Source organism: Convolutriloba macropyga, chromosome 3 (genome assembly GCF_964194025.1).
Source record: "Convolutriloba macropyga chromosome 3, txConMacr16.3, whole genome shotgun sequence".
Lineage (NCBI taxonomy): Eukaryota > Metazoa > Xenacoelomorpha > Acoela > Convolutidae > Convolutriloba > Convolutriloba macropyga.
This window is the reverse complement of record NC_134470.1, coordinates 68,848,135-68,873,302: the sequence shown is the minus strand read 5'-3', so window position 1 is coordinate 68,873,302 and position 25,168 is coordinate 68,848,135. Positions and strand designations below refer to the sequence as shown.

At 36.2% G+C, this 25,168-nt stretch overlaps 4 protein-coding genes across 6 annotated transcripts in view; 3 read left to right on the top strand and 1 right to left on the bottom strand.

Moving 5' to 3' along the window:
• The window catches only part of LOC142336404 (rab proteins geranylgeranyltransferase component A-like), a 94,593-nt gene extending 88,693 nt beyond the window's left edge, over positions 1-5,900 (bottom strand). For all 3 annotated transcript variants that reach the window (XR_012758903.1, XR_012758904.1, XM_075385205.1), the window contains exon 1: positions 5,889-5,900. The gene's annotated coding sequence lies outside the window, so the exon portion shown is untranslated. The remainder of the gene's footprint in view (positions 1-5,888) is intronic.
• LOC142337243 (uncharacterized) lies at positions 325-2,458 on the top strand. Its single transcript, XM_075386388.1, has 2 exons — positions 325-500; positions 683-2,458. Exon 2 carries the CDS (start codon positions 901-903, stop codon positions 2,401-2,403), a length of 1,503 nt encoding a protein of 500 aa, XP_075242503.1. The 5' UTR covers positions 325-500; positions 683-900; the 3' UTR covers positions 2,404-2,458.
• On the top strand, positions 4,828-13,916 carry LOC142336712 (uncharacterized). The gene is made up of 7 exons (XM_075385624.1): positions 4,828-5,386; positions 5,916-5,995; positions 6,060-6,106; positions 8,497-8,794; positions 9,509-9,765; positions 10,017-10,288; positions 13,367-13,916. Exons 1-7 carry the CDS (start codon positions 4,977-4,979, stop codon positions 13,914-13,916), a joined length of 1,914 nt encoding a protein of 637 aa, XP_075241739.1. The 5' UTR covers positions 4,828-4,976.
• Positions 13,917-15,076: 1,160 nt separating this feature from the next.
• LOC142336403 (uncharacterized) lies at positions 15,077-24,346 on the top strand. The gene is made up of 2 exons (XM_075385204.1): positions 15,077-15,634; positions 22,433-24,346. Exons 1-2 carry the CDS (start codon positions 15,098-15,100, stop codon positions 22,694-22,696), a joined length of 801 nt encoding a protein of 266 aa, XP_075241319.1. The 5' UTR covers positions 15,077-15,097; the 3' UTR covers positions 22,697-24,346.
• The last annotated feature ends 822 nt before the right edge of the window (positions 24,347-25,168 follow it).

Sequence of the window (25,168 nt, the reverse complement as noted above, 5' to 3'; positions counted from 1 at the left end):
TAAGTTAGGGCAAATTCGGAATAACCTTAAAAATACAAGAACATGGCCAAAATCGAAAAATCCGGAATAGGAAGAATAGTAATGTTTTTAAATAAATTGATAACGGATTATAAAATTGAGTTATAAATAGGCTAAATATTGTAAAAATGGAAAAATTTTCGACTGAATTTTTTTGGATAGTTCCTAGAATTGTTTTAAGTGTGGTCACAGACAAATGTAAATACATATTTATTTTATGTTTTAACAATTTGTAAAACAGCTTTAACCTGACGATGAACGTAAAGTTCGAAAACGATTATTTTAAATATCGGAAGTAATTTTAATTTGACAAATCGGTTTCTTTTACATATATAAAATATCGCCGATTTGCTTTTCGCTACATGTCAGTTTATTTAAACTTTCATAATTTTTCGTAGTTGTTACTTTTTCATTCTTGCTAAATGCAGAAACGAAATACCGATTGAATATTTCTGCCTTGTCTTTAAAATTGGATCTTTTCCGTTTGTGCCCTCCAGTACGTTATGCACCCCCACCCCCCCCCCCCCCCCTCAGTTATAGAGCTCGTGCCGTTACATAGTAAATCATTATGCCACGTGCGTCTTGGGGTGCAAATAATATGCTCCTACCAAGCTGGGGCGGGGGGCACAAACGGAAAAAATCCTTAAAATTATATACGATGCAGTAATGTCTCATAGTAGGGGATCAGTACTCATCTATTGGATTGTCCTACGCGGCTGAAGAGCCAACCCCCTTTCTATCACTAGAAAAAAATATTTTATTTGTAAATAGTATAACTTGCATTTTAGCTGATGATGCTAGATATAGCGAAAACGTTTGTACACGAAATTTTATAATTGATTTAGCTTCTTAACAACTAATTGAGATTTTACAGACGTCAAGATGAGTGTCCAAAATTTACCATTTCACATACTTCAGCGAATCTGCCAATACTTAATGGATGACCCTACGGTTTATCACTGCTGGTTTAGTGGGGGCGTAAGACATTTGCTAAGATTAAGGACAACCAATCGTCACTTCGACCAGGTTGTCAGGGAGAGCTACTTGAAGTTTTCTTTGGTGCATGATTATTACCAAGCGATTCAAGAGATAGGTGATAACTATCTTGAGCTGCAGGACAATTTTCTAACGTTGGTGAGCACCGAATTTAATTGGAGATGCACTGTTTGCGACGTTGAGCTGCCGACTTCTGAATTGGATTGGACTTCAGTGCAAAATTTTGTTGTGAAGTTGAGCAAATATCAGCCGATGGCTAGAAACGTTTGTTATCTCAAAATTGACGTGGTTGGAGTTCCCAAGAGTTACAACGAGATCCTCAAATTATTTCATCCTCTGTTGTCTCCATCGGCTGAAATAGATTTAAAAGTAGGTCTCGGAAAATTTCGGGAGAAACCCATGCCGCAAGTATTATCTGATCGTGTCATAAAATTACGGATTGTGGACGATTTAGAAGATGAAATGCAATTGTCTATCTTATTTTGCCGAATTTGGTGGATATTTTCAAACGTAAGACAAGTACAGTTGGCATCAGACAGAGCTATCGCCTGGAAACAGCTTGCTCTAACTAGAGGTGCGTGCAAAATATTGGTTCACCATCTTCGCAACTTGGATGATAGTTGTATCTCAGAATTAAAGGAAGTCTCATTACAAAATGTCAAGCATCTTGCTATTGGTAATGTGGAAAATGTTACGAATTTTGACTTTTCCATAATTCAAAATCACTTCTCTAATTTATCATCATTATCGATTGGATTCCTTCAAAATGAAGTCATCAGCAATATTGCCAATTTTGATTTGCCGCGTTCATGCACAACAGTAAAAATAAATTTTATTCTGTTAAAGTTTATCGTCAACTCGTCCTTTATTAAGAATTTGATGATACAAACGTATTGGAAAAGTTATGAAATGCCCGTTAGTAAAAAGAATGTGGAAGAATTTGCGTTTCAGTTAGAAACCTTTGTCTTCGTCAGTCATAAGCTTGCCAGCATGTCGTACACTGACTATGTGAAACAATTGATACTTCCATTGCTCGAGTTCCAGAAGAGTTTGAAGGTTCTAACCATTGATTTTTATGACGAAAGTTACTTTGACGAAGAGTCGGAAGTGTTCATTGAGAATTACGCATTGGGACAGAATGACCTGAATGAGTTAAGAAATGTCGTCACGAAAGAAAAAAGCGCCCTTCAAGCCCATAAATGCATAAAATATTTGAGGTTGAAGGACATTTTTGTAGTGCTGAAATTATCATTATCTAAACAATTGATAACTTTTATAGATGATCTGGATCTTGACCATAGTTGGTCAATCAGAATTTTGTATTGTAGTGGCAAAACTGAATCAGAGAGTGTTTTACCCTTACAAACTTCTGACTTTACGATTACTTAATCAAGAATAAATGCGATGTTAAAACAATACAGTAAAAAAGAATATTATAAGAATGCTGTTTTGATTCCCACTGTTTTTGTGGAGTTCTTAACCGTTCTGCCACTTCAGCCACGAAAACCAATCTCAGATCTCAAAAAAAATTAACACGGTCGATGCTTGGCGATGTGCGTCCGCGAAATGTTCCGAATCCTCACATCCTCAATCTTTCGAAGCAAAAAAAAGTTGTGATAGTGTATTTGATGAGGTTTTCAAAAGACTGACTAGAGCATCAGTAGTGCGCAGTACAATTCAAAGTAATCGAATTGAAAGCAGGGTGCTGTTTTTTTTTACAATTCGAAAAGGAATATTGGTAGAGCGTCTTTTTAAAACGGGAAATGTTGCATGAGAAAAGCATGTGGTTTAAGCTATGAACATGGAAGACCAGAGAATATGGTGATAATTTCTAATGCTCTTTCTGTTTGGTGCAAGCGAGCAAAAACATTTGATTGTATGCGGAATTTTCAAAACTTTTATATTAAACTTTTAATTTGAAGTCTTTTGTCATTTTTTGCGATAACCTTTTGAACGAATTGACTAGTTTCTCTGCTAATTCTGTGTCACTTTTTATTGTACTGTCTTGCTTAGAAATAGGGCAGATTTTTCAATGATCTAATGACCGTTTTTGCGTTTTGCCAGTTTTTGCGCTTTTGTTCTATAAAATTCTCTTTTGACTTCCTGATTGTTTTTGAGTTTTTCATATTTTAGTGATAAGTTACGTTTGATCTGAAACAAAGTTCGGTGGTAAATGCAATTGAGCGAAAGGAAATTAAAGGCATTGTAACTGAGTGGTTAAGATGTCTGACTGTCAACTTGGAGGTCAGGTGTCGGAAAAAGTGTGGGGGCGTTTTTGCACAATTAAAACATGACTGAGCCACACCCTAAATTGAATTTCCCCGGCCTGTAGTTCGAGATTAATTCTTCCAACCTTAATCGGTTAGTTTTAAATATTGTCGCGAAGAATTTTAGACTGATGATTTTAGACCTATTGTCAACACAAGAATTTGTCCTGCGATTAAAATCGTCTGGGAACACTACGTGAATTGCTTGCAAATTTGACAAAATATTAACTTCAAGAAAATATCACTAAACAAAACAGGTTTGTTCGGCCCTTGCATCAAATGTTAATTTCTATTGAAGCAAAATTATGGAATTAGAAAAACAAAATCAAATTTTAAAAGAAACTGATTTGGAGCCGAATTGTTGCTAAATTGACGCAAAGTTAACTTCACTCCTTTAAAAGTTTTCATGCCAAACTTTTTAGCAACCAGTTATGATTAATTGAAAATATTGCTAAAATCATTATTAGATTTGTTGATTATAAAAGTGCCGAAACTGAGAATTCTATACGTCGAGATACCCCTGAATTGGCGAAAATCAAGCAATGATCACATGTCACGCTTAACGAACTATCTAAAGATACCTTCTCAGTTCTTTCGGAGTGAAAAATATCGATTGGCTAAACAAGGAATACTCTTTTGAATATGTAGTTTCACCAACTCTGGAGTCGGAACACATATTAGAATAATCTTATTTTAATTTCACTGTTCACCTGGCTATACAGTTGATGGCTTTTAGGTACTGATTGCTTATTGGATTGAATTAAATCTGTCTAACGTTTTACTCAGACAATTAATTTATCCTGAAGTTGTTTTTCATCTTACCGAAATAGTGAATTTCACTGTTACATCAAATTGCACAGCGTGTAAACACACTCGTGTTACTCTTGATCTTTATCAGTAGATAATCTGATAACTGAGCGTCCAAAATTGATTTTTTTGGTACGACCACCGTCAGCTAATTTTTTTTAAAAAAAGAATCTTAAAAACTTGGTGTCCCGATTGTACGGAGCGGAGTTGCACGCAGCCATAGTAAACCCGAATTAGTTTTTACTTAATAAATTTGCACTTTCTTGCGACATTTAAAACAGTTAGTGTTTCTTGCACCGCAATTTTCAGGTAACCTCATTATTTTGAACGCATGAGAATTCTGTTAAATATGACCCAGTATATAGCATTGATGCTTTAGACTTCCAATCCGTCCATTAATAGTTTTCACCGCAAATATTAACAGTAGGAGCGTGAAATGTACATTTATGGCTTCTCTGAATTTTAATGTTTGCATGCTTGAAGTACAGATTTCGAGGGTAATATATAATTGTTAGTTATATATATAGAATTGCTTCGATAGTGTACGTTGAAATTACGCTAAGAAGCGAGAGCAAGTTTTAGGAAAATTTCCTCCGGCGTGAACTAAATTTCTGAATTGAAATTCGAGTTAACTGAAATGTTTGTCTCAGGAGACTGACCGTTCTTATGGCTTAATGGTTTTTGAGGTAAACTGGTTTTCCAAAGCGTGGATTGCTTTAGAGCCAGACCTTAATTAACAGCTGTGTAACTCGGTTTTGTTAATGTGCAAAAAAAGTTGGTTTAAATTTGCTGAACAAAGTGTTGAGTTTTAGCTCTATTATGGGGAATTGTTTTATAGATCGGACTTGCGTATTTGCTTCTGAAATTGAGACTGCGAAGCTTTGCTAAATGTTCAGAAGAAATGACGCAAGTTCTGCAACGTCTGGGAGTCTTTCTATCAATACGTCCGAGCCATCGTGCGAACTTTTCAAACCCCAAGATAGAGTGTACTGGTGCTCTAGTAAAGCCTGTAACGAATGCGGTATCATAGAGACGCGAGTGGGAACCTCTTGCGGTGATCCAAGCACAGCTTCGTATCTCATAACCAAATTGAACGACGGATCAAAGATTGAAATTCCGGGCTATTTGCTTCGCAGAAGTGCCAAGTATCATGCATACCATACTCGCAATCGAAGCACTCTCTCAACGTGTAGTTCGCACACTCCGGGATCCAGCTGTAAAGCCACAAACAAAATTCCTCATGAACGAAAGCGAAGACGCCACGCCAGTGGTCACCCAACTATGCAATCCGATACAATGTAAGTCAATCCTTGCACTGTTTAGACCCTACAGTTGAAATTAATATTTTCGTATATAGCATTTTACTGTTTGAAAATAGCACGCGCTCTTGGAAGGGGTGGGTTTTGGTAACATAATTTTGTTATGGAGCTTGAGATGTTACCTGTGTTTCAGGTTTTAAGATACCAATGTAGAACGGGTTAGGTAATCAGAAAACCAGTGCTAAAAATTGAACCTGTGCTAACTGTAGATCCGCACCAATGTTACATGATAACTTTTTCAAAACTACTGTAAATGTTAGCAGTATTTCAACTCATATTTTAATGAAAAAAGTTTAATGTGCGCTACCGCATATAGAGAACAAATTGCAGCATAATCAATTTTTATCCTTGATCACAATACGCAATGTGCTTTTATGGGGAACATGATGGGAGAATGTTAAACCTATAGATGTTCCAATGAAAAGATCTTAGCCGTTTATGCTTAATTCTCATTGTCCCTGTTGGAATCAATGGATTGTGCATTTAATAAGTTAGATTTTCATTTTAGAGCCAAAAGTTTGGGGAATGATAATTCTGTCTCAAAGAACTCGTCACAGATTCGAATTTTATCTCCACCGGAAACTCAAGGTAAAAGATTGACAAATTTCAATAGTCTGCAGACCTGGGAATACAGCTGTTTTTTGTGTTATAGGATTTGGAATCGTTAACGGCACCAGTAATTCCAACCAGCTGTCAAATGTAAGTTAATAATGATTTCAACATGATTAGGTTTCAACCTGCACATAGGTTAATTTAGCCCTGATGTTGACTGAAATTTAAAAGTGAATTGGTATAGGCCCGCCGCAGAGCCGTACCGAATTGCGACTAATAAATTTTTGGTCGCCAGATTGTCCTTTAGCTAGTCTAACACTGCACATTCATTTGATAATTATGCCCTCAAACCTTTTCAATGTTTAGGGATAGAAAAAAGCATTATTCTTACTAGGGGGAAGATGAAGTATTGAGTTATAGCAATAAATAATGCATTATATTTTGAAACCAATTTTGTTTATAATTTTGTGTATTATTTGTTAAAAATTTTGAAAAAGATAACCTTGTACTAGTGCTTCTTATACAAACACTTTGATTAGGAGAAAGCAGTTGTCGCCTTATGCTTTGTGGAAATAAGCGAACACCAAGTAAAGTACGTGATGGTTGTACTTCAAAGTCCATTTGATAATATAAATTGGTCAAATGGCCCCAATATTTGTCTTCAAGAGAATATACTTTATTACAAAAAACAGTCAAAACTTTTGAATTTTCAGTATGTATATCTATCGAGTGTAAATCGATTCGGATTTTTTTTCTCATTGTATTGTCTAATGGCTCTACAAAATCAAGATGCGAGCAATGACTACGTTATTTTACTTTTTTAAATTCTTCTTGCTTCCTGTTGTTTTTGCCAAAGTTTGTTGCTTAGGGCCACAGGTGTGGAGAGGGGGGTTTAGGAGGGTAAAGGTATGCGAAAGTTGGGAATATCAGTAACCTTTTCAGGTCATTTTTCGACTGATCTGGCTGAGGTGACAAATGTTTGACACTAAACTAGTTTATATTAGCAATTGAATTTTAAGTGTTGCAATTGGTGGCCTCCTGATTGCCATAAAATTAATATACAAACTTACTTCTAAATTCTACAAAAATTCTGCTTGCTCAAACCAGCTCACCTATTTTCCTGCTCCATTTTACAGTCCGAAATGGAGAACTGGTGGCCTTCATTTTCAACAGTATTCTTGCATTTCGTGAGTGTGTTTTAAGCGGAGACGTTGGGCACGTCGAAATAGGAAGTGAAGCTGTAAAACCAGGGATTCGAGACAGGAGTTTTTCTATGACTTGCAAGTAGAGTGACAAAACTGTGGCAGGTATTAAATATCCACGATGTGATTTTTTGTTGAAAGCAGCCCTGAGGTTTGCCTCCTGAATTCGTCGGGCTATGTTTTTAAAAATCTGTTCATGCAATTCGATGTTTGAATTTGGAACTAAAATTGGGGCCGATGATAAAACGTGTTTTTGGTTTTCGGGATTTTGTTTAAGGTCGTCAATTTGAGTTCTTTTGTCACCGTTTTTTTCGGATTATAATGAATTTTTAACGAATTCTTTTTGAAGTTCATTCTCGTAATTCAGTGTTCAGCAATATCAGCGGATGAATAGTTGGGTTAACCTTTTTTGTTATTCATTTGTAATTTTTTGTTCAAGTATGAATTTTTATGTCTATTGCCATAAGTTGAGCATATATGGCACATGAGAATACATGTACTGAGCTTCTCGAATTTTAACAGAGAACATGAACTCGAATTCTAGGTCAATAGAAGTTGCGCGAGCTCCATAATATTAGAGGGCTCGCTCTATTAATTGAAAAGGCTCGATGATTTGCAAATCAAGAAACAATTCAAATTCAGATTTTTGTGCGAATGACCAGCTTGCGCCTATGTTCTGAGTTGTCTTCTTTTTTACCAGGAGTATCGTTTCGCTGCTGTTATTCTTGCCAGCTGTGTTTTCAAATTTTATATCCCGTTGTTTTGTATTGTTCTCATTGCCGAGCAAGATTTATTCGGAAGTAACTTAAAGTTTAGGTTATATAGGTATCATAATGTGTGCATTTTTATAAGGCACAAAGATGGTCCTTATTTGGCTGAAAGAATTAACTCTGAATGTCGCTAGTATTTGGTTAATCGTATGGATTTTATGACCTACTAACTCAAGGGTATGGTAAACTTCTCGGTTCACTTTTTGTGTTTTGGACTGTCTTTTTGTGCATTTCTTTGTTTCTGTATATTTGAGAATATTTGCTTTCCAGGTATCAGAAATTCTGGTAGAGCAAGACAGTGATTTCTTTCAGATTTTTGAAAGTGAATTGTCCGTTAAGGTTTCTGGTCGGTTCATTATTGATTCCCGAGTGGCTGTTTATTTCCTATGAGTTTCACGATTGCGAATTGAGATGTAGCCAATTATAGATGTAACCTATCAATTTCAAAACTAAAACACGAAAGGCTTACTAATTTGCTAATGATTCCTACTAAATCATTACGACTTGTAAAAAGGAATTTGTAAAATAAAAATGATTGTTGGGTCAGCTGTCATCACTTTTACAGAATGATTGCGAATGTGTAATTCGGAGGTCAAACTCCGGCATGCCTCCTCTTCCGCAAGGTGTCCAGTTGTCCTTCATGATTCCGGATGCCGACAGTGAGGAAGTGGGACCCCTGTCAACATCGCCATCTGCGGACGAGGGAGTAGATTTGAGTGATGCTATGTTCAGTTTCGACGATGACGTTGTGCAATCTCCTCCAAAGAGTTGTTCGAACTCAGCGCATGCTACATTCACGATAGGAGGGTGCCATCTCCATGACCAACAGTCCATGGGAGCTGCTCCGAGTTATCCTCCTAGAGGTATGATTTCAGCAGTTGGGGTTTATGACCCCAGCGCGATTTATGACCCCCCGATAAAAATGGCAGTGTTATGTTGCACTCATTTACAAATTGTTTCACGTAAAAGTGCACCTGTGCCTGGAGGCGTACAAGTAAAGTTTTGTGCGCACGAAGCTGGGGGTTTTATGTCCACGAAGCTGAAACTCAAAAACAACAGATCCGGCAATTGTTAAAATACTGATACTCAATTTTGGTCTTTCGGAGCTATTTTTTCGGCTTTTGAGTTTGTTTTGATAGACCATATTTTAGTTGCGCTTCCCTGTACAAATTAGAGGTCCTCTTGAAAGTTGCTAAAAACATTTCTGTTGTGCTTCGTTAGTAACTGAATGTTTGCACACTTTTTGGGAGGTTTTATTTTGAGTGCGATGACATGTGCTGGGTGGATAACTCCTATTCGTTAGTTCAATGTGAGTTATTGGGTATGTGTATTTCAAAGAGGCGTTATAGTCTGAAAGAATTGAGAATTTGCTACAAAAGTAGTTATAAATTGAATCGTTAAGATAATGGAGCACAGGTCGATAGCGAACGATATAGCTAATACTGTCGCACGGATAAATTTTGAGTATTGAGAGTGCATTCCGGTATTAGCACGAGTAGATTCAATTCAATTCAATTCATGAAATGCTATCAAACTCCCTCCGTCGTTTATTCAGGTACATCTTAGTTTTTTTGCAGGTACTAGCGACGAAGACACCCCTCGAACTCCAGTTGCCATAGCAACATATCAGCAAGCGATGGCGGGCGGGGGAAGCGTATCCTCATGTTCTTATTCTTACTCTACTGGTGCTAATTGTGTGACGACACAGCAGCGGCTCACAGCCACTACTAACCAACATTCGGTTGGAGCTGAAGCAGCCATGACAGATCACTCTTCGGAAGCACTGTCGGGTGGCGGATACTTCACTCGTAGCCAAGCAACTCGACAAGCCAAAGTAAGAAGACCTGAGGCTGCTGTCAAACAGTCCTGTTAAGCGATTTTTTAGTTGACCGTTTTGATTTTCACGCCTGAATGCTCATTTTTGCGTTGTCTAAGTTGCTCTTATGTTGGTTTTTTAAACAGTTTAATTCAATAGAGCATGCTTATTGGCGACAGTTGACAGCAAAAATTAAACCAGAAATGGAACCAATTTCGTCTATAGGGTCTCTTAAAATCAAATTTGGATCTATTCAGTTTCTATTTTAGGGAGGGGGAGACTTGGGTGCAAATGTGTGGTTGGCAGACCCGCCTGAGAGTCGATGGGGAAGATTGAACAACGTGTGTAGGCCTGAAACATCAACAGCCACGACGGGCTCTGCGGGCAGAGAAGCTGCTGTATCTCGTGGTTCCTCAAGGTCAGTGACACAATCGGTTGAGAACAGTTGTGGGGCGTCAGACGAGGGAGTTGTTGATTTGGAAGCTTGCGGTGGCACTGTATTGTTGGGAGCTAATTTGAACTGTGAGGGACAAGCGAATGAGTTAGTTGATACTACTGTTGTTTTTAATGGCCGCATAGCGATAGCTGGGGCTTTTATTGGCCTTCTCTTGTTTTTTACAATCCGAAGGATTTGGATTGTATTGGTGTGCTGTCTTTTAAGATGTTGATGAAGATGTTTTTTTCTGATGACTTTTAGATTTCAAAGCGCGATGAACAGGCAACGTTCGGCGGGCATCAAGTTGCAATGGAAGCCTTAAGCTGGGTTTAGTAGTGTTCAAGATACTTGATGTACTAAGCTTTCAACGACTAAATTAAAGATGAGAAGGTCTATTTTGAAGTTTTTGACCACAAAATTGTGCTGTTTTTATTTGTCCGTTTTTTGAGAATTCTCTTAAACAAGACTTCTACTGACATTTGTTTGAGCTCCCAGTGGTCTGGTGCAAGCTAGAAATGCTCCTTATAACTGTTTTTTGCGGTATGTGTTTTAGTAATGCAAATTTATTTTGCATTTTGTTTTCAAAATTTTTGCCATCGAGTTTTTTATTTATGTGAGCCAATGAATCCTTTCTAGAGCTTCAAAATGGGTTACTGGATAGATTTTAATGACAAGGGAACGGTTTTCTAAATGTTAGTTTTACGAATTTTTGCATATTTTCGATTTAATTTGCAATTTTTCAAGTTTAAAAAATCTTTTGTAATTTTCTTGTTTTTCTAGTCTCAGGTGTCAGAAAATCTCCACTAGGATTTATTAATAGGTTGCTGGATAGTTTTTAGTGGCAATTGAAAGCTTTTAAACTTTTTAATTTTAAGATTTTTGCAAGTATTGCAAGTTTTTTTGCAAATTTTTGAAGATTGTTTTACGGTTTATCGACATTTATGAGCCAGTGAAACTTTTTTAAGGTTTGACATCGCCTACTGGATACTCTCTAGAGATAATGCAATGGTTTTGAAGAAATGAATATCACCCTTTTAGAGCAACGTAACATTTCAAATTGCAACTGTTTCCAAATTTTTTGAAATTTTTTTATTTCATCGGTCTCTACAGGCCAATGAAACTTTTTTGGTCTCACTGGACATTTTCAAAGACAGAAATGGTTTAGTAGATAGTAATATTGAAAAATTTAGAAACTTTTAATTATTGCAGTTTTCAATTTTTAAGTTTTTCAATTCTCGAGTTTCTTCAGTGGCAAATAAACCCCTTTCAAGGCCGGTGCACAGTTGAATGCATTTTTTTTAATGTTCGGCTTAAGATCGGATCAAGTAGGGCCTTCGGTGTAAAAGATTCAAGAGTTAGTAATGATTATTTTGTTTTCTTTGATTTTTTTGTTTCTAAACTTTTGAGTTTCTTTGGCTGGCTTTGTAAAATTGATCCTCTTGTCAGCTACAGTAAATCTAAGTTCTTCATTCAATTCTCTGGATCGTTTTTCAGGACTGCTATGTTTTTAATTTTGTCAACAAGATTTTTGTTACGACCATCTGACTTCAAATCTGCTTTCTGTTCTTTCGTTCATGTAATCCTATAAATTAAATGCATGACAGTTTATAAGGCACCAAGTCTAACGAAAGGCGAAATGCATATTTAAGAGGCTGCTGAAGAGCATGTTTGAGAGCTTTCGAGCTTGTTTAAGAGCTCTTGATCACCATGGTTAAGGCGACAGATCGTGAGAGGTCAATGACTGATAAAGTTGCTCTCTTAAAAGGTCAATGTCCGAAAAGGTGCAGGTTTAATTGCTATCCAACAAATTTTTTCATGCAGTGTTTTTGCTTTACTGATCTGGATTTTCTAGATACTTATTTGCCTTTGGGTTCTCATTTTTTGCGAGATCTAAGTTGGGCTCGCCTGCAGAGTTTTGTTTACTGGAAACAGCCTTTTACTTTTGAAAGAGGTAAAAGTTGCACCAAGTTTTTAAAATTCTTTTTTGTTTATAGGAGGTTCTGATATTGCTTTAAGCTGCTGGGAGAAGTTCATATTTTACCAGAAAAGCATGATGCAATCAGCGCGGCTACTACTTTTCAATGTTATTGCTTCGGATGTTTGTTGTCTGGAAATTTCTATTTATATACCAATTTAGCAGTTTTTCTCAATATTTTTGGCCATTGCGTTGCGCACATTTTCTTTACTTCTGAGAATTTTTAGATTGAATTCAGGATCAAATACAATTAATCAGTTTTTGGTAAATGTGTCATTGAGTTTATTTTGAGATGCGCATATATGTTCTTCCAGACGGTGGTAAATGTTTTAAATAAAATCTGTTTAGCTATTTTTTGGACTGGCTTGTCCTTATGAAGCACGAATCATGCTTTAAAAGCGGAATTCATGCTGTTTTTAATATTTCAGGCCATTGCATTGGTCTCATTTTTAGGTGGTATTTTTCAATAACTTTAGGATGCTATGCAAATAATCAGTTTTTTGTTAATGCATCATTGAAATAGATAATGGGATGCGCTCATATGTTCCTCCAAAATTTTGTGAAAGTTTTTCTGAATTATTCAGCTTACTTTTACGGACCTATTAGTTTGAATTGGATTGCGTGCGTGATGTCACTTTTCACTCTCAGTGGAGCAAGTTTTTTTGTTCATTCGCTGGATTAAGTTTTTGATCACACGCGATCTACCTCACTTAAAAATGACTTCCTCACTCTGAAATTGACTTTTCTTTTCTTTAGTTCAAAGAGATAAGCTCAAGTGGGTGTCTGTCACTCTAATTGAAAGTTATTTGAGCGCAGCTAATAGAAGCAGCATTGAGTTATACAGAATTTTAACCAAAAATACATCTCGGCTTTTAATGAAAAGAATTTTCTTTAGGGTGCTTCTTTTACTATCACAGATCGAGACTGCAGATCTACAAAACTGTTGCGGGTATTATCTCGCAATCTGCCAGTTAAACATTTCGAGAACAATTTTGTACTTAAAACAAGAGACGTAATTGAGATACCGCAAACATTTCTTTTAAAAGGCATAATTTATAAATGTACTAATTTGAAATATAGCATCATTTTGCGGATAAATATGCATGCATACACAAAAATTTAAAAATTAATAATAACTGCAATTATCGTTTTGTTATCGTCGTAAAAATTATCGTACTTTGTAACATTGAGCTCAAAATGTGTTCCAGCTTATCCTCTCCTAACTCATGCTGTGCGGCAGACGTGTCCGAAGATTTCAGCGACTGTGAGGGTGAAGTGGACCACGAAGAACTAAACGAAGATGTGTATCAGGACGCATGTGAACATCCACAGTTAGTACTCCGACAAGTAGGGCATTCGACCAGCATACCCGGACACCTAGGGGCATCTCGAAATATGACAGACGGTGAAATGGCCACAGTTTCTAGCGATGATTGCGGATCTCAAACTGTTACTCGTGATTCCAAGAAAAGTTCCAAAATGCGCAAGTCAGCAACAGGGGGAATATCAGATACATCAGTTGTTTTGCGAACCGCCGGAGGGGATTCAGTGTTAGTGAGAAAAGACAGCCGTTCTAGTGAGAACAGTGGCTTCCCAAGTGGCAGTGCGGAGGGTTCTTCTGGATCGGTCAATTCAATTCACAGTCACGGCAGTGCGGCTTCTGCCTCGCTGGATCAACTTACTAATAGCATTGCCAAATTGAAGACCAAACTGTCATCACCGTGCAATACAATTGTAAGTTTGCTGCTGGGACAGTAAGTCGAAGGATAGGATAAGGAAAACAAAGAGGCTCTGTAATGTGCGTTTGCTCATACCGTTCTGACACCGTTTTAATTAATCAGTTTTCCTTTGGAGCATAAAAATTGGATGGGTCCTCAAATCAGCCAAGAACTTATGAAATAAAATCAAAGGTTTCTAACTCGAACTACAAATTTCGACAGACAAGGTTTTGGTTTTTAATAGCCGCAAAGCGATATCTCGAGCTATTATTGGCCTTTTCTTGGTGTTCCACGACTCGAAAGAGGAGTATTGGTTTTTACGACTCGAAGAGGAGTATTGGTTTTCTATCGGTCTTTTTTTTGTTTAATAGCCGCCGTCAGCCTCTCAAACGGCTATTATTTAGGCGCTTTCCTTTTACAATTCAAAGAATTTGTATTGGGGCGCTGTCTTTTTTTAAGATCTGTTCCTACATTTTCATGATCTTTGAAGTTAATATTTTACCAGAAAGGCATGATGCAATCAGCGCGGCTACTACTTTTGAAATAGATAATGGGATGCGCTCATATGTTCCTCCAAAATTTTGTGAAAGTTTTTCTGAATTATTTAGCTTACTTTTACGGACCTGTTAGTTTGAATTGGATTGCGTGCGTGATGTCACTTTTCACTCTCAGTGGAGCAAGTTTTTTTGTTCATTCGCTGGATTAAGTTTTTGATCACACGCGATCTACCTCACTTAAAAATGACTTCCTCACTCTGAAATTGACTTTTCTTTTCTTTAGTTCAAAGAGATAAGCTCAAGTGGGTGTCTGTCACTCTAATTGAAAGTTATTTGAGCGCAGCTAATAGAAGCAGCATTGAGTTATACAGAATTTTAACCAAAAATACATCTCGGCTTTTAATGAAAAGAATTTTCTTTAGGGTGCTTCTTTTACTATCACAGATCGAGACTGCAGATCTACAAAACTGTTGCGGGTATTATCTCGCAATCTGCCAGTTAAACATTTCGAGAACAATTTTGTACTTAAAACAAGAGACGTAATTGAGATACCGCAAACATTTCTTTTAAAAGGCATAATTTATAAATGTACTAATTTGAAATATAGCATCATTTTGCGGATAAATATGCATGCATACACAAAAATTTAAAAATTAATAATAACTGCAATTATCGTTTTGTTATCGTCGTAAAAATTATCGTACTTTGTAACATTGAGCTCAAAATGTGTTCCAGCTTATCCTCTCCTAACTCATGCTGTGCGGCAGACGTGTCCGAAGATTTCAGCGACTGTGAGGGTGAAGTGGACCACGAAGAACTAAACGAAGATGTGTATCAGGACGCATGTGAACATCCACAGTTAGTACTCCGACAAGTAGGGCATTCGACCAGCATACCCGGACACCTAGGGGCATCTCGAAATATGACAGACGGTGAAATGGCCACAGTTTCTAGCGATGATTGCGGATCTCAAACTGTTACTCGTGATTCCAAGAAAAGTTCCAAAATGCGCAAGTCAGCAACAGGGGGAATATCAGATACATCAGTTGTTTTGCGAACCGCCGGAGGGGATTCAGTGTTAGTGAGAAAAGACAGCCGTTCTAGTGAGAACAGTGGCTTTCCAAGTGGCAGTGCGGAGGGTTCTTCTGGATCGGTCAATTCAATTCACAGTCACGGCAGTGCGGCTTCTGCCTCGCTGGATCAACTTACTAATAGCATTGCCAAATTGAAGACCAAACTGTCATCACCGTGCAATACAATTGTAAGTTTGCTGCTGGGACAGTAAGTCGAAGGATAGGATAAGGAAAACAAAGAGGCTCTGTAATGTGCGTTTGCTCATACCGTTCTGACACCGTTTTAATTAATCAGTTTTCCTTTGGAGCATAAAAATTGGATGGGTCCTCAAATCACCCAAAAACTTATGAAATAAAATCAAAGGTTTCTAACTCGAACTACAAATTTCGACAGACAAGGTTTTGGTTTTTAATAGCCGCAAAGCGATATCTCGAGCTATTATAGGCCTTTTCTTGGTGTTCCACGACTCGAAAGAGGAGTATTAGTTTTTACGACTCGAAGAGGAGTATTGGTTTTCTATCGGTCTTTTTTTTGTTTAATAGCCGCCGTCAGCCTCTCAAACGGCTATTATTTAGGCGCTTTCCTTTTACAATTCAAAGAATTTGTATTGGGGCGCTGTCTTTTTTTAAGATCTGTTCCTACATTTTCATGATCTTTGAAGTTAAATTAGAGTAGTGATTTTGGTCACGCCAAAACAGGAAAGGGAGCGAAAAAGCGGGTGGTTTTGCAGCGTAAAATTTTTTCGCTCTAGTTTTAAAGTAGTGAGTGATAAAACGATGTTTGATCGAAAATTGGCTTTCTCGCTATTGGTTTTCTGTTCACATGCGGCAATTTCACTTTGATTTTTACTGTTTTTTCAATTTTTTCGGATCGGAATTTTTCTAAATGGTTTATCCAATCCATTCAGAGTTCACTTCTCTAGTGGTTTTTGTTCATATGCGGCATTTCGACATTGATTTTCAATTTTTTATCTGATTTTTAGAAATGGTTTTCCCAATTCACTCATAGTCCGTTCTAGGTGTAGTTTGATGTTTAGTTAAAGACAGTTCTTCTTTGAAATGTACGCCAGGACTTGTCCAGCTATGTTTTTTTTATTTCGCTTTACCTTTTCATCACGTTTTCCGTTTTACATAAGTCACGATTTTCACGTTGGACTTCTGACTTACTTCACTCGCTGTTTCAACTGAATGGATTTTAAATTCTTTCATTCATTGGATTGCGCAATATAGTGAATACGGTCAAAGTCAAAAGAGCACAATCAAAAACGGGAAAAACCAATAAAACCCTATCATTAAGTCATTGAGAATTTGGTTATCAAAGTTTATTAGTGTTTAGGTCTTATTTGGGACTTCTGACTTACTTCAATCACTGTTTCTACTGATTGGATTTTAAATTTTAGCACGTATGAGTTACGTAATGTAGTAAATACAGTCAAAGTCAAAAGAGCGCAAAATCAAATGAAACGGGGTAAATCGATAAAGCCCGATCATTAAGTCATTGAGAATTAGGTTATGAAAGTTCATTGGAGTGTTTGCTAGCCGACATTGGCATTAAGCTTATTAGCTTTCAGTTAAGAAGCTGAATTAGGTATAGTTTTACAATCTAAATGAATTTGCACTTCAAATTAGAACACTTTTTGACACTTGAAAAACAGAAAAAAAAATTGGTCAGTTTGTCTGTTCCTTTTCTTTTTCAATCCCGATGTACGTCAACGGCGGCTAGTTTCCGGCAATCTGACGGCTGTTTAATTTTTTTCTCTCGTATGGCAATGGTTATGGGCATGTCCGATGAGAGCTTGAATTTCTTACTATATAAAGTTATTTTTTCTTAATTCCCGATGTTGAACTTTGACAGCTAATCGGGACAATTTTTGACTTTCACCAATTTGATTGACATTGCTTTAGATTATGACGTTATTCCGAAGGATTTGAGTTGTTTCGGTCAGATTATGAGCGGAGTTGTAATCATGTCAAGATACAAGAGCTCTTTTTGAGATCCTGTCAAAAATAAGTGCTAAATATCTTTTAATGCTAAATACACTCGCGCAACAACTTAACAACTTGGACAATGTGCATGCTTTTTTCTCAAGGCAGATTCCACTCTTCAGTGAGAAATTTTGTTATCAATAGACGCCGTCAGCCTCTCAGTGCATGCTATTGGTTTTCTTAAGCTTTTTTTTTACCGGACGTACTCTTCGTTCAGACAGTGTTTTGACCAAAAACCGAAAGAGTAAAATTGCCGTTAGAACTAATTTTTCTGAGCGAGAGAAGTTTTTAAATCATGCGCTGCGATTAGTGGATGAATTTTTGAATTTGAAAAGTGTTTTTGAGAGACCCATGCATATAGATATCTGTTTAAGCCGTTTTTTCGTCCACGTGGCTCAATCTTTTTTGTTTGTAGTTTTTTTGCAGAAGTAGTTTTGATTGGTGCTGCATTGATACGCAAGTTTCTGAAGTTGATACCACAAAGTTTTGCAGAGCCTGATAATTCTTTTCAGGTGTAAAATGGTCACATAATTCAACTTTATAGATGATTTTTGAATTTGTTTTCCTTAATTTCCTCATGATCTGTGAGTTGAATTTTTTTTTTAAAAAAATCAGTGTATATGGCAACGTTCGCGTGGATATTCATGCATTGGACAACTCATTTGAACGTGTGGTCTTTCCTGTTTTATAAAAAATCTGACATATTTATCCCTTTTTTTTGCACTTTTCGACTTTTCTTATTTTTGTCAGTTTTTGGTTTTAATTCGTAGAAATATTTTTTTCTGCGCTCAGCCACTTGTTTAATTTGGTGTTATTGAAAACTTTAATTTTTGGCGTTAAAACTGTTCAATGAACAATTTTTCTTAATTTCAATTTAAAAATATTTTTATTTAGTTTTTAGTATTTTGACCTTTTTTAAAAAGTGTTTTTTTTCTCAAATCTTAAAAGTTGTTTCTTTTTATTTAGACAGAAGGTTGGCTGTGCGATGTATTTGTGACACTATTGCTAAATACTACTAATTGTACTTTTTTCTGAGCAATAATTTTTTGGAGTATTTAAAACAGGATGTAAAGGGGCAATACCGCATGTGAAAGCTAAGTGTTTAGGCCAGACGGCTGAACGGATCAAAGAGCAGCAGGAAGAGAGAGATTGGTTTTCTGTTCATATTAGTATCTGAGAGAGAACGAGCAAATTAGGTGTGAAAAAATTACCGCTAAGTGGGTGAAATTTTTGATCACGTTCGGATTTTTCAGAGCACTTTTTTAGTTTCAACTCAAATTGTTTTCTTTCAAAAGTGTTCCTCCCAATTTTGTGAACTAATTATAGTTTGTTTGGAAGCAGTTTTGACTAGACTATCTGAAGCAAATATTACACTTTAAAATTCTATTTTCAGCTATTTTTTACAATTTTGCCTTATTTTTTAAGTTTTGTGTTTTCTGCTTCTATTTCTGATAGCAGTTGCGGAGTTGTGTGGTTTAAATCAGTTGATGTAATAGTTTTAGTGGTCTTTGGAGCAAAGCTTTGCCGATTTTCGGATTTTCTATGGTTTTTTACTATTTCTGATCTTACGGTTTTCGCTGAAGTTTTTCTCGTTTAATTCTTTGTTAATAGTTATTCTATGGGTGTTGATAATTTGAGGAACACTTCAAGTCTAGATTGGCCTTTTTTGAACAAAATTTAATTACGCAAATTTCATGTTGTTAGGTTTTTTATCTTGGCAGTTTCCAGTAGTCGTTTGGTACTTCTCTTCTGCGTTTTTGATGCGACCGATTTAGCAGAAGCTAAAAAAAGTTTTTGCGGATTAATTTTCGGGAAGAATCTTGGAATGTAAGCGGGTCACTTTTGACTTAAGGAAGTCAATTTGAGGTTTTTGTCTCAAGACTTTCCTTATTTGTTCAGTACTTTTCTCTCAAATATTGGGTGGGTGTCTGATACATGAGAGAACGTAATTTTCTCAATTTATTGGTTCGGAATTTGCATTTTAAATTTGTAGAGATCTTTTTTTGAGATAATTTTAGTTTTCATTTTTGTCCAGTTTCTTTTCTTTTCCTCGAGTTTCTCTTTACCAACACAATTTGAAAGTTGTCTGCCAATTGTTAATTGTTTTGCAAACTACCTGTTTTACAGGGACTTTCGCCAATATTTTTTGGAATCTCAAAAGTTTTATCAGATGGTGTATCAATTTCAAATTTTTTTAGATGATGTAGAATGTGCATTAGTAGAGTGAGGATGGTGACTTTTCTACTTTTAGTCGTTTCTGGAATTCTTCCGGCCACGTCTTTTTTAATTCGTTTTTCCTTTTGATGACGTTTTTGTTATAATTAATTCGAGATTTTCAAGGTTGACTTCTGACTTTTTTCACTTACTGTTTCAACTGAATGGTTTTTTAATTCTTTCACGCATTGAGCTGCGTACGGTATTGAATACGGTCAAAGTCAAAAGAGCAAATCAAAACAAAAGGGGATAAACTGGTAAAGCCCGGCTTTTAAGTCATGGTGAATTAGGATATCAAAGTTATTAAAGCGATTGCTGGCTGGCATTAGTATTATGCTTAATAGCCTTCAGTTAAGTGGCTGAATTAAGTGTAATTTTTGAATCTAACCGAATATGCAGCGTTTAACAAATATAAACACTGACAATTTGTCATTTTCTATCTCTTAATTTCATTTTCTGTTTCAATCCTAATATGCGTCAAGCGGCTCAACGGTGGCTATTTCCAGCAATTTGCCGACTGTTTGTTTTGAGTTTTAATTATTTGTAATGGTCTTTCTGTGCTCAGCCAGTGGTTTATTTCGCGTTATTAAAAACTGGTTTATTTTTGGCGTTTAATCTGTTTGATAAACAATTTAATTACAATTTAAAAAAAATTATTTAGTTTTTAGTATTTTGAAATTTTTTAAGAAGTATTTTATTTTCTGAAATCTTAAAGTTTTCTTTTTTATTAGATGGAAGGTTGGCGGCGCGACGGTGCGATGTCTTTGAGCAATGACTGCTAAATACTACTAAACGTACTTATTTTCTGACCGATAATTTTTTAGCCTGCAAAAAAGGTTGTAAAGGGCAATACCGCATATGAAAACTAATTTTTTATGTCACACGGCTGAGCGATTTGCGGAGCGAGTGGTTTTCTGTGCATGTCGGTTTTCGAGAAAGTAAGAAAAAGAGCCGTGAAAATTTTTTTGGTAAGCGAGCAGTCTTTTTGATCACGTGCGGCTTTTTCAAGGCATTTTCTTAGTTTACTCTACTTTTTTCAATCAGAATTATCTAAACCAATTGTTCATTTATTGACGATCTGAATCACCTATTACACTTTTAGACTGTTTTCACCTATTTTTGACTTTTTGCCTGTTTTAGCTTTTCTCGCAATTTTTGAGCATGCTTGTATGGCTTTCATTTTGATGCAGCTTGTATGGTCTGCCATTTTGGTTGACAATAATTCAAATGTGTTTGAAGAAAATTGGCTAAATTCTAGCATATTTTTCTCCGTTTTTGTATGTTTTTAATGGTTTTCGCCTATTTCTTCTGATCTTCCTCCTCTCAGTGTAATTTGTGTCGATCACTTCTTAGTTAAGAGTTATTCTATAGCTAATGCTACCTTGAGGTGAAACGTCAAATCTAGGCAAATTGCTTTTCACCAAAACAAATAACTTATTTCTTTGCCGTTTTGTTCTTGGAGGTGTCCAATAGTCGTTTCTCTCCTGCGTTTTGGATGAGTGACTGATTCAGCAGAAGTTATAAATTGGTTTCTCCGAAAAATGATTGGAAAGAATTTTGAAAGCTAATTGAGCAGTTTTCACTTAATTAAAGTAAACAATTTTCCAATTTTTAAAGCTGTTTTTCCTTTTTGCAAATTTTAATTGTTTATTGCGTCTCCGTCAAATATTGGGTGAGTGACTGATGTACAAGAGAATGTAATTAACGTTTTTGTAGATTATTGCTTCAGAAATTGCATTTTGCAATTGAATTTAGCTTTTAGTTTTTTAGAGAATTTCTTTTCGGTTTTGTCCGTCATCATCTTTTCTCGAGTTTCTCTTTGTTAACCCATTTTATGAGCGTGTCTGCCAGTTGTTTATACTTTGTTGCGAACTACTTTTTTTACAGGGGCTTTTACCAACAGTTTTCTTGGAGTGACAACTAAAAGTAATTTTAATCAGATTGTCTATCAGTTTTTGTCGGTTAGTTTTCTCTTGATGTTTTTCCTGTTGTTTCAAAATGCGGAGTATAATTTTGTAGAATCTGCATTAGATTAGTGAGGATGGCGACTTTTCTCCTGCGAGCTGGTTTCGAAATTCTTCCGGCTATGGTTTTTTACCCGAAGTACTATTTGTTCAGGAGGCGTCTTAACCTAATAGTGAATGAGAAAAATTGCCGTATGAACTAACTTTTTCTGAGCGAGAGTGAGTGAATGACGCTGAGTTGAGTAAATGACTTTTTGACTTTGAAAAAGTTTTGGAGATATTGGGGCTTGTAGATGAGTTCATAGCTGTGTTCTCCTCCGTTTGGGCCATTTTTTATTGTAACTTGGTTTTTTGTAGAAGTACATTTTGTTTTTTGCCGAATCAATATGCAGCCATCTGAAACGATACAATGGTTTTTGATAGACTAATAATCGATTTCAATTGCAAAATTTGGATTAGGATGGATTTTTTATTGGATGGTAACGAATTCCTCTTAGAATTTTTTGTCTCATGCAAAAAGGGAAAACAGTCTTGGAATTTCAGGACTCTTTCTCATGCTTCTATTCTTTCCTTTTGTTTGTCCGTTGTTATAGGGCCTAAACGGTCTTTTGTTCCCGATTATCGGGCTACTTGTTGGCCATATGCTGGCAATATTCAGGTCCGAAAAGAGTCAATTCTCTTGCCTTGCTCGTAAGTAAATTGTCGGATTAAACAAAAAATTGAGATTTGAGAAAAATCAGAATTTTTTGTTTAATCCGATTTGAAAGAATTGAAAGATATAGGAACTTACCAAGTAATTTTTGATTGAATTTATCTTTTTAGGAACTAGGTGCTCTTGAGAAATGTAACGAAGTGAATGACAATTTTGAGAGTGTCACGAAATTCAGAATGGAAACAGATCAGGAAGATTCTAACAACTTGCTAGTTTGTACCAGCTCACAGAGGCAAAGCCAATTGCGCGCGAGTCCATTGTCAAGTTGTAGCAGCGAAGGAGAAACCCCGTCTGCCAAGAAGACTCGACTGCAGCAAAAACATCCGAGAAAATCGAAACATGGAAATAGTGGAACATCAACTACGAATCAATAATTCGGATGTGGTGTAACAAAATTTTGACTGCAATAACAATGATCTGATCGATTATATCCGAAGTTTGCGAGAGAGAAATGAACAAATTTTTGTCTGAGCACTTAGGTTGAACAAAGAACTATAGAAGATGTTCAGGTGTGCGATGACCCGTGATCAACTTCAGAACTAAACATGTTAGCGACACGAATCGACAAGCTATAAATCTCAGCGGAAGTATATTACTACTTAAATGAGCGTCAATTTCAAGGAGTGGGTAGGAATCATGTTTGATTGTATGTCACTTTCGAAGTAGATTTGTGCTGTTATAATCTGCGTGGCATGAAATTTTGTGCTCTCGGCTGGTGTTTATTGTTTAACTGTGTAATTGGGAAGGAAAAAGAGAATGCTCCCTGTGATAAAAATCAAGACATTTTGGTATCAAGTTATTTTGCTCAATTAGCATAAATTTCTGTTTGACCATGTTGATAATAAAGAGTAGGCTCGATTTAACAGCTTTGTTCCTCATGTCTGAGCGGGGGGAACAAAGTACGTATTGAATTTCCTGACACAAATTTCCAATTTTACAATCTCAGTGATAACCTCCCACTTTGAAAAAAGTACAATATAAATGCTGTCTATTTTTGCGCAGAGATAAATTATGTTATATATGAGGTGTTCGATTGCAGTGAGCAAGTAAATCAAACTTAACAGTAAATTCGGACAACAATTTCGGGTAATCAAAATTTTCAGGTAATCACTTGGTTACTTCATTGTACATTGACTTAGGAAAATGGCGCGCAACGAGATAGATATTTTTCGGGGGGCAGAGACTGTCCCGGTAACTAGAAGATTTTTTGCCTCATCTTGCCTGCTTGTTTCGGAATGCTCGAGAATTTAGCGCTGATTTTTTGTCTCTTTTTGTGAGTCTCTTGGGAATATTTTCTTGGCAGCCAAACGTAAATCTGATTCTATATTTATATGATGAGTTGAATTTTAATCTGTTTGTTGGTAATACTATATTTTAAAGTACACAAAACCGAATTAATAAATGAATGAATTTAAGTTGTGAACAAAAGTTATTGTCAGAGTTTATTTATTGTTCCAAATTAATAATGCACTACGTGATGTATCCGTGCTACCTTTTGTGCTTTTTTATATCAAACTAATTGTGTAAAATATCATTAAGATTTCACATTAGCGGTCATTCGCAATTTATCGGCAGCAGTTTCTTGGAAAAATAAGTTTTATCTACATCCATTAATTTTTCATCTTACTCTACTTTAATGTCTTGGTGCTGTAGCTACTACCCTTATATTGCCCTGGAAAAGGCATATTTCCTGGAAAAATGAGCAGCTCGGGGAACAAACTGATTATGGAAAAATTGATTGTTAGTGTTGTTTTTCACCCAGTATATCGTATCCTTTTTACTGTTGGCATTAATTGATAACTGTGCTAAGTTTCTTATGACGTCTACCTCCCTTGCGCCTTAGTATCACTTTTCATAGTCTCTCATTCTTAATCATTCACTATTTCACCTCCCCTCAGCCCCAACTGTTTCCTTTTCATCCTTGAACAAATTTGTTGCTATCAAATGCTTGTCTGAACTAACTAATTCCTGTTTTTGAGTTAGAAATGTTTATGGACTAACAGGTGGAACCATGGACGTACGTTTTATATAACGCTGCTAAGGTATGAAATTATAGGTTAAAGATGGCTATGTTTTGAAGAGGAAAAAGGAAACGGTTCCCTTTTTTTCATCCCTACTACTCGTCACTGTGTTGGTTGTCTCACAATTTTCAGTTCCACCCATGTACCACTTCAAGCGCATACAAAAACCATTGCAATTAAATGTAATTTTTAAGAGCCCAATTATTTTATCGCAGACATCGGGGGATTGGTTCTCATTATAACAGCAGTTCTGAACAGTTTTCAACTAGCTAAAGCGCGCAATCATTGATCTTCATGGTCCTAATGATTTTAATTGATTAATTTTATATCTCTAACAGTTTGATTGGAGATTACCGACAAGCGGCATTGGATTTATCAAAATCTCTTGCAATCATTTTGGTAACTCTTGATTCTCGATTGTTTCTTGATATAACATTTGGCTAATGAGTTTTCTGTTTTTCATATGAACAATTTTAATCAGTTACTCAGTTACTTTGGCATTGATTCCTTTCTCACCCCTTGTCGTGAATTGTCTTGCAGCAGGCGTGATCGCGAGGACACAGTTGGATGTGACAATAAAATGTGTCTCAGTTGTTTATTTTTCATTACTTTATGACTGACTGTCTGGATGCACCTATGTTAGAAACAGCTACATGTGAATACTGCCGAATGAATAACCTCACCAATGTTATTAATAGCCGCACAGCGATAGCTGAGGCTATTATTGACCTTCTCTTGGTTTTTTTACAATTCAAAGAATTTGAATTGTATTGGAGCGCTGTCTTTTTACGACTCGAAGAGGAGTATTGGAGAAGTCCTTTTTTT

Coding starts and splice junctions, on each gene's coding strand:
- LOC142337243 (XM_075386388.1), top strand. CDS start 901: ATGAGTGTCCAAAATTTACCATTTCACATACTTCAGCGAATCTGCCAA.
- LOC142336712 (XM_075385624.1), top strand. CDS start 4,977: ATGTTCAGAAGAAATGACGCAAGTTCTGCAACGTCTGGGAGTCTTTCT. Junction 5,996..6,059: donor ATCTCCACCGGAAACTCAAG/GTAAAAGATTGA, acceptor TTTGTGTTATAG/GATTTGGAATCGTTAACGGC. Junction 6,107..8,496: donor ATTCCAACCAGCTGTCAAAT/GTAAGTTAATAA, acceptor TCACTTTTACAG/AATGATTGCGAATGTGTAAT.
- LOC142336403 (XM_075385204.1), top strand. CDS start 15,098: ATGTGTTCCAGCTTATCCTCTCCTAACTCATGCTGTGCGGCAGACGTG. Junction 15,635..22,432: donor CATCACCGTGCAATACAATT/GTAAGTTTGCTG, acceptor TTATCTTTTTAG/GAACTAGGTGCTCTTGAGAA.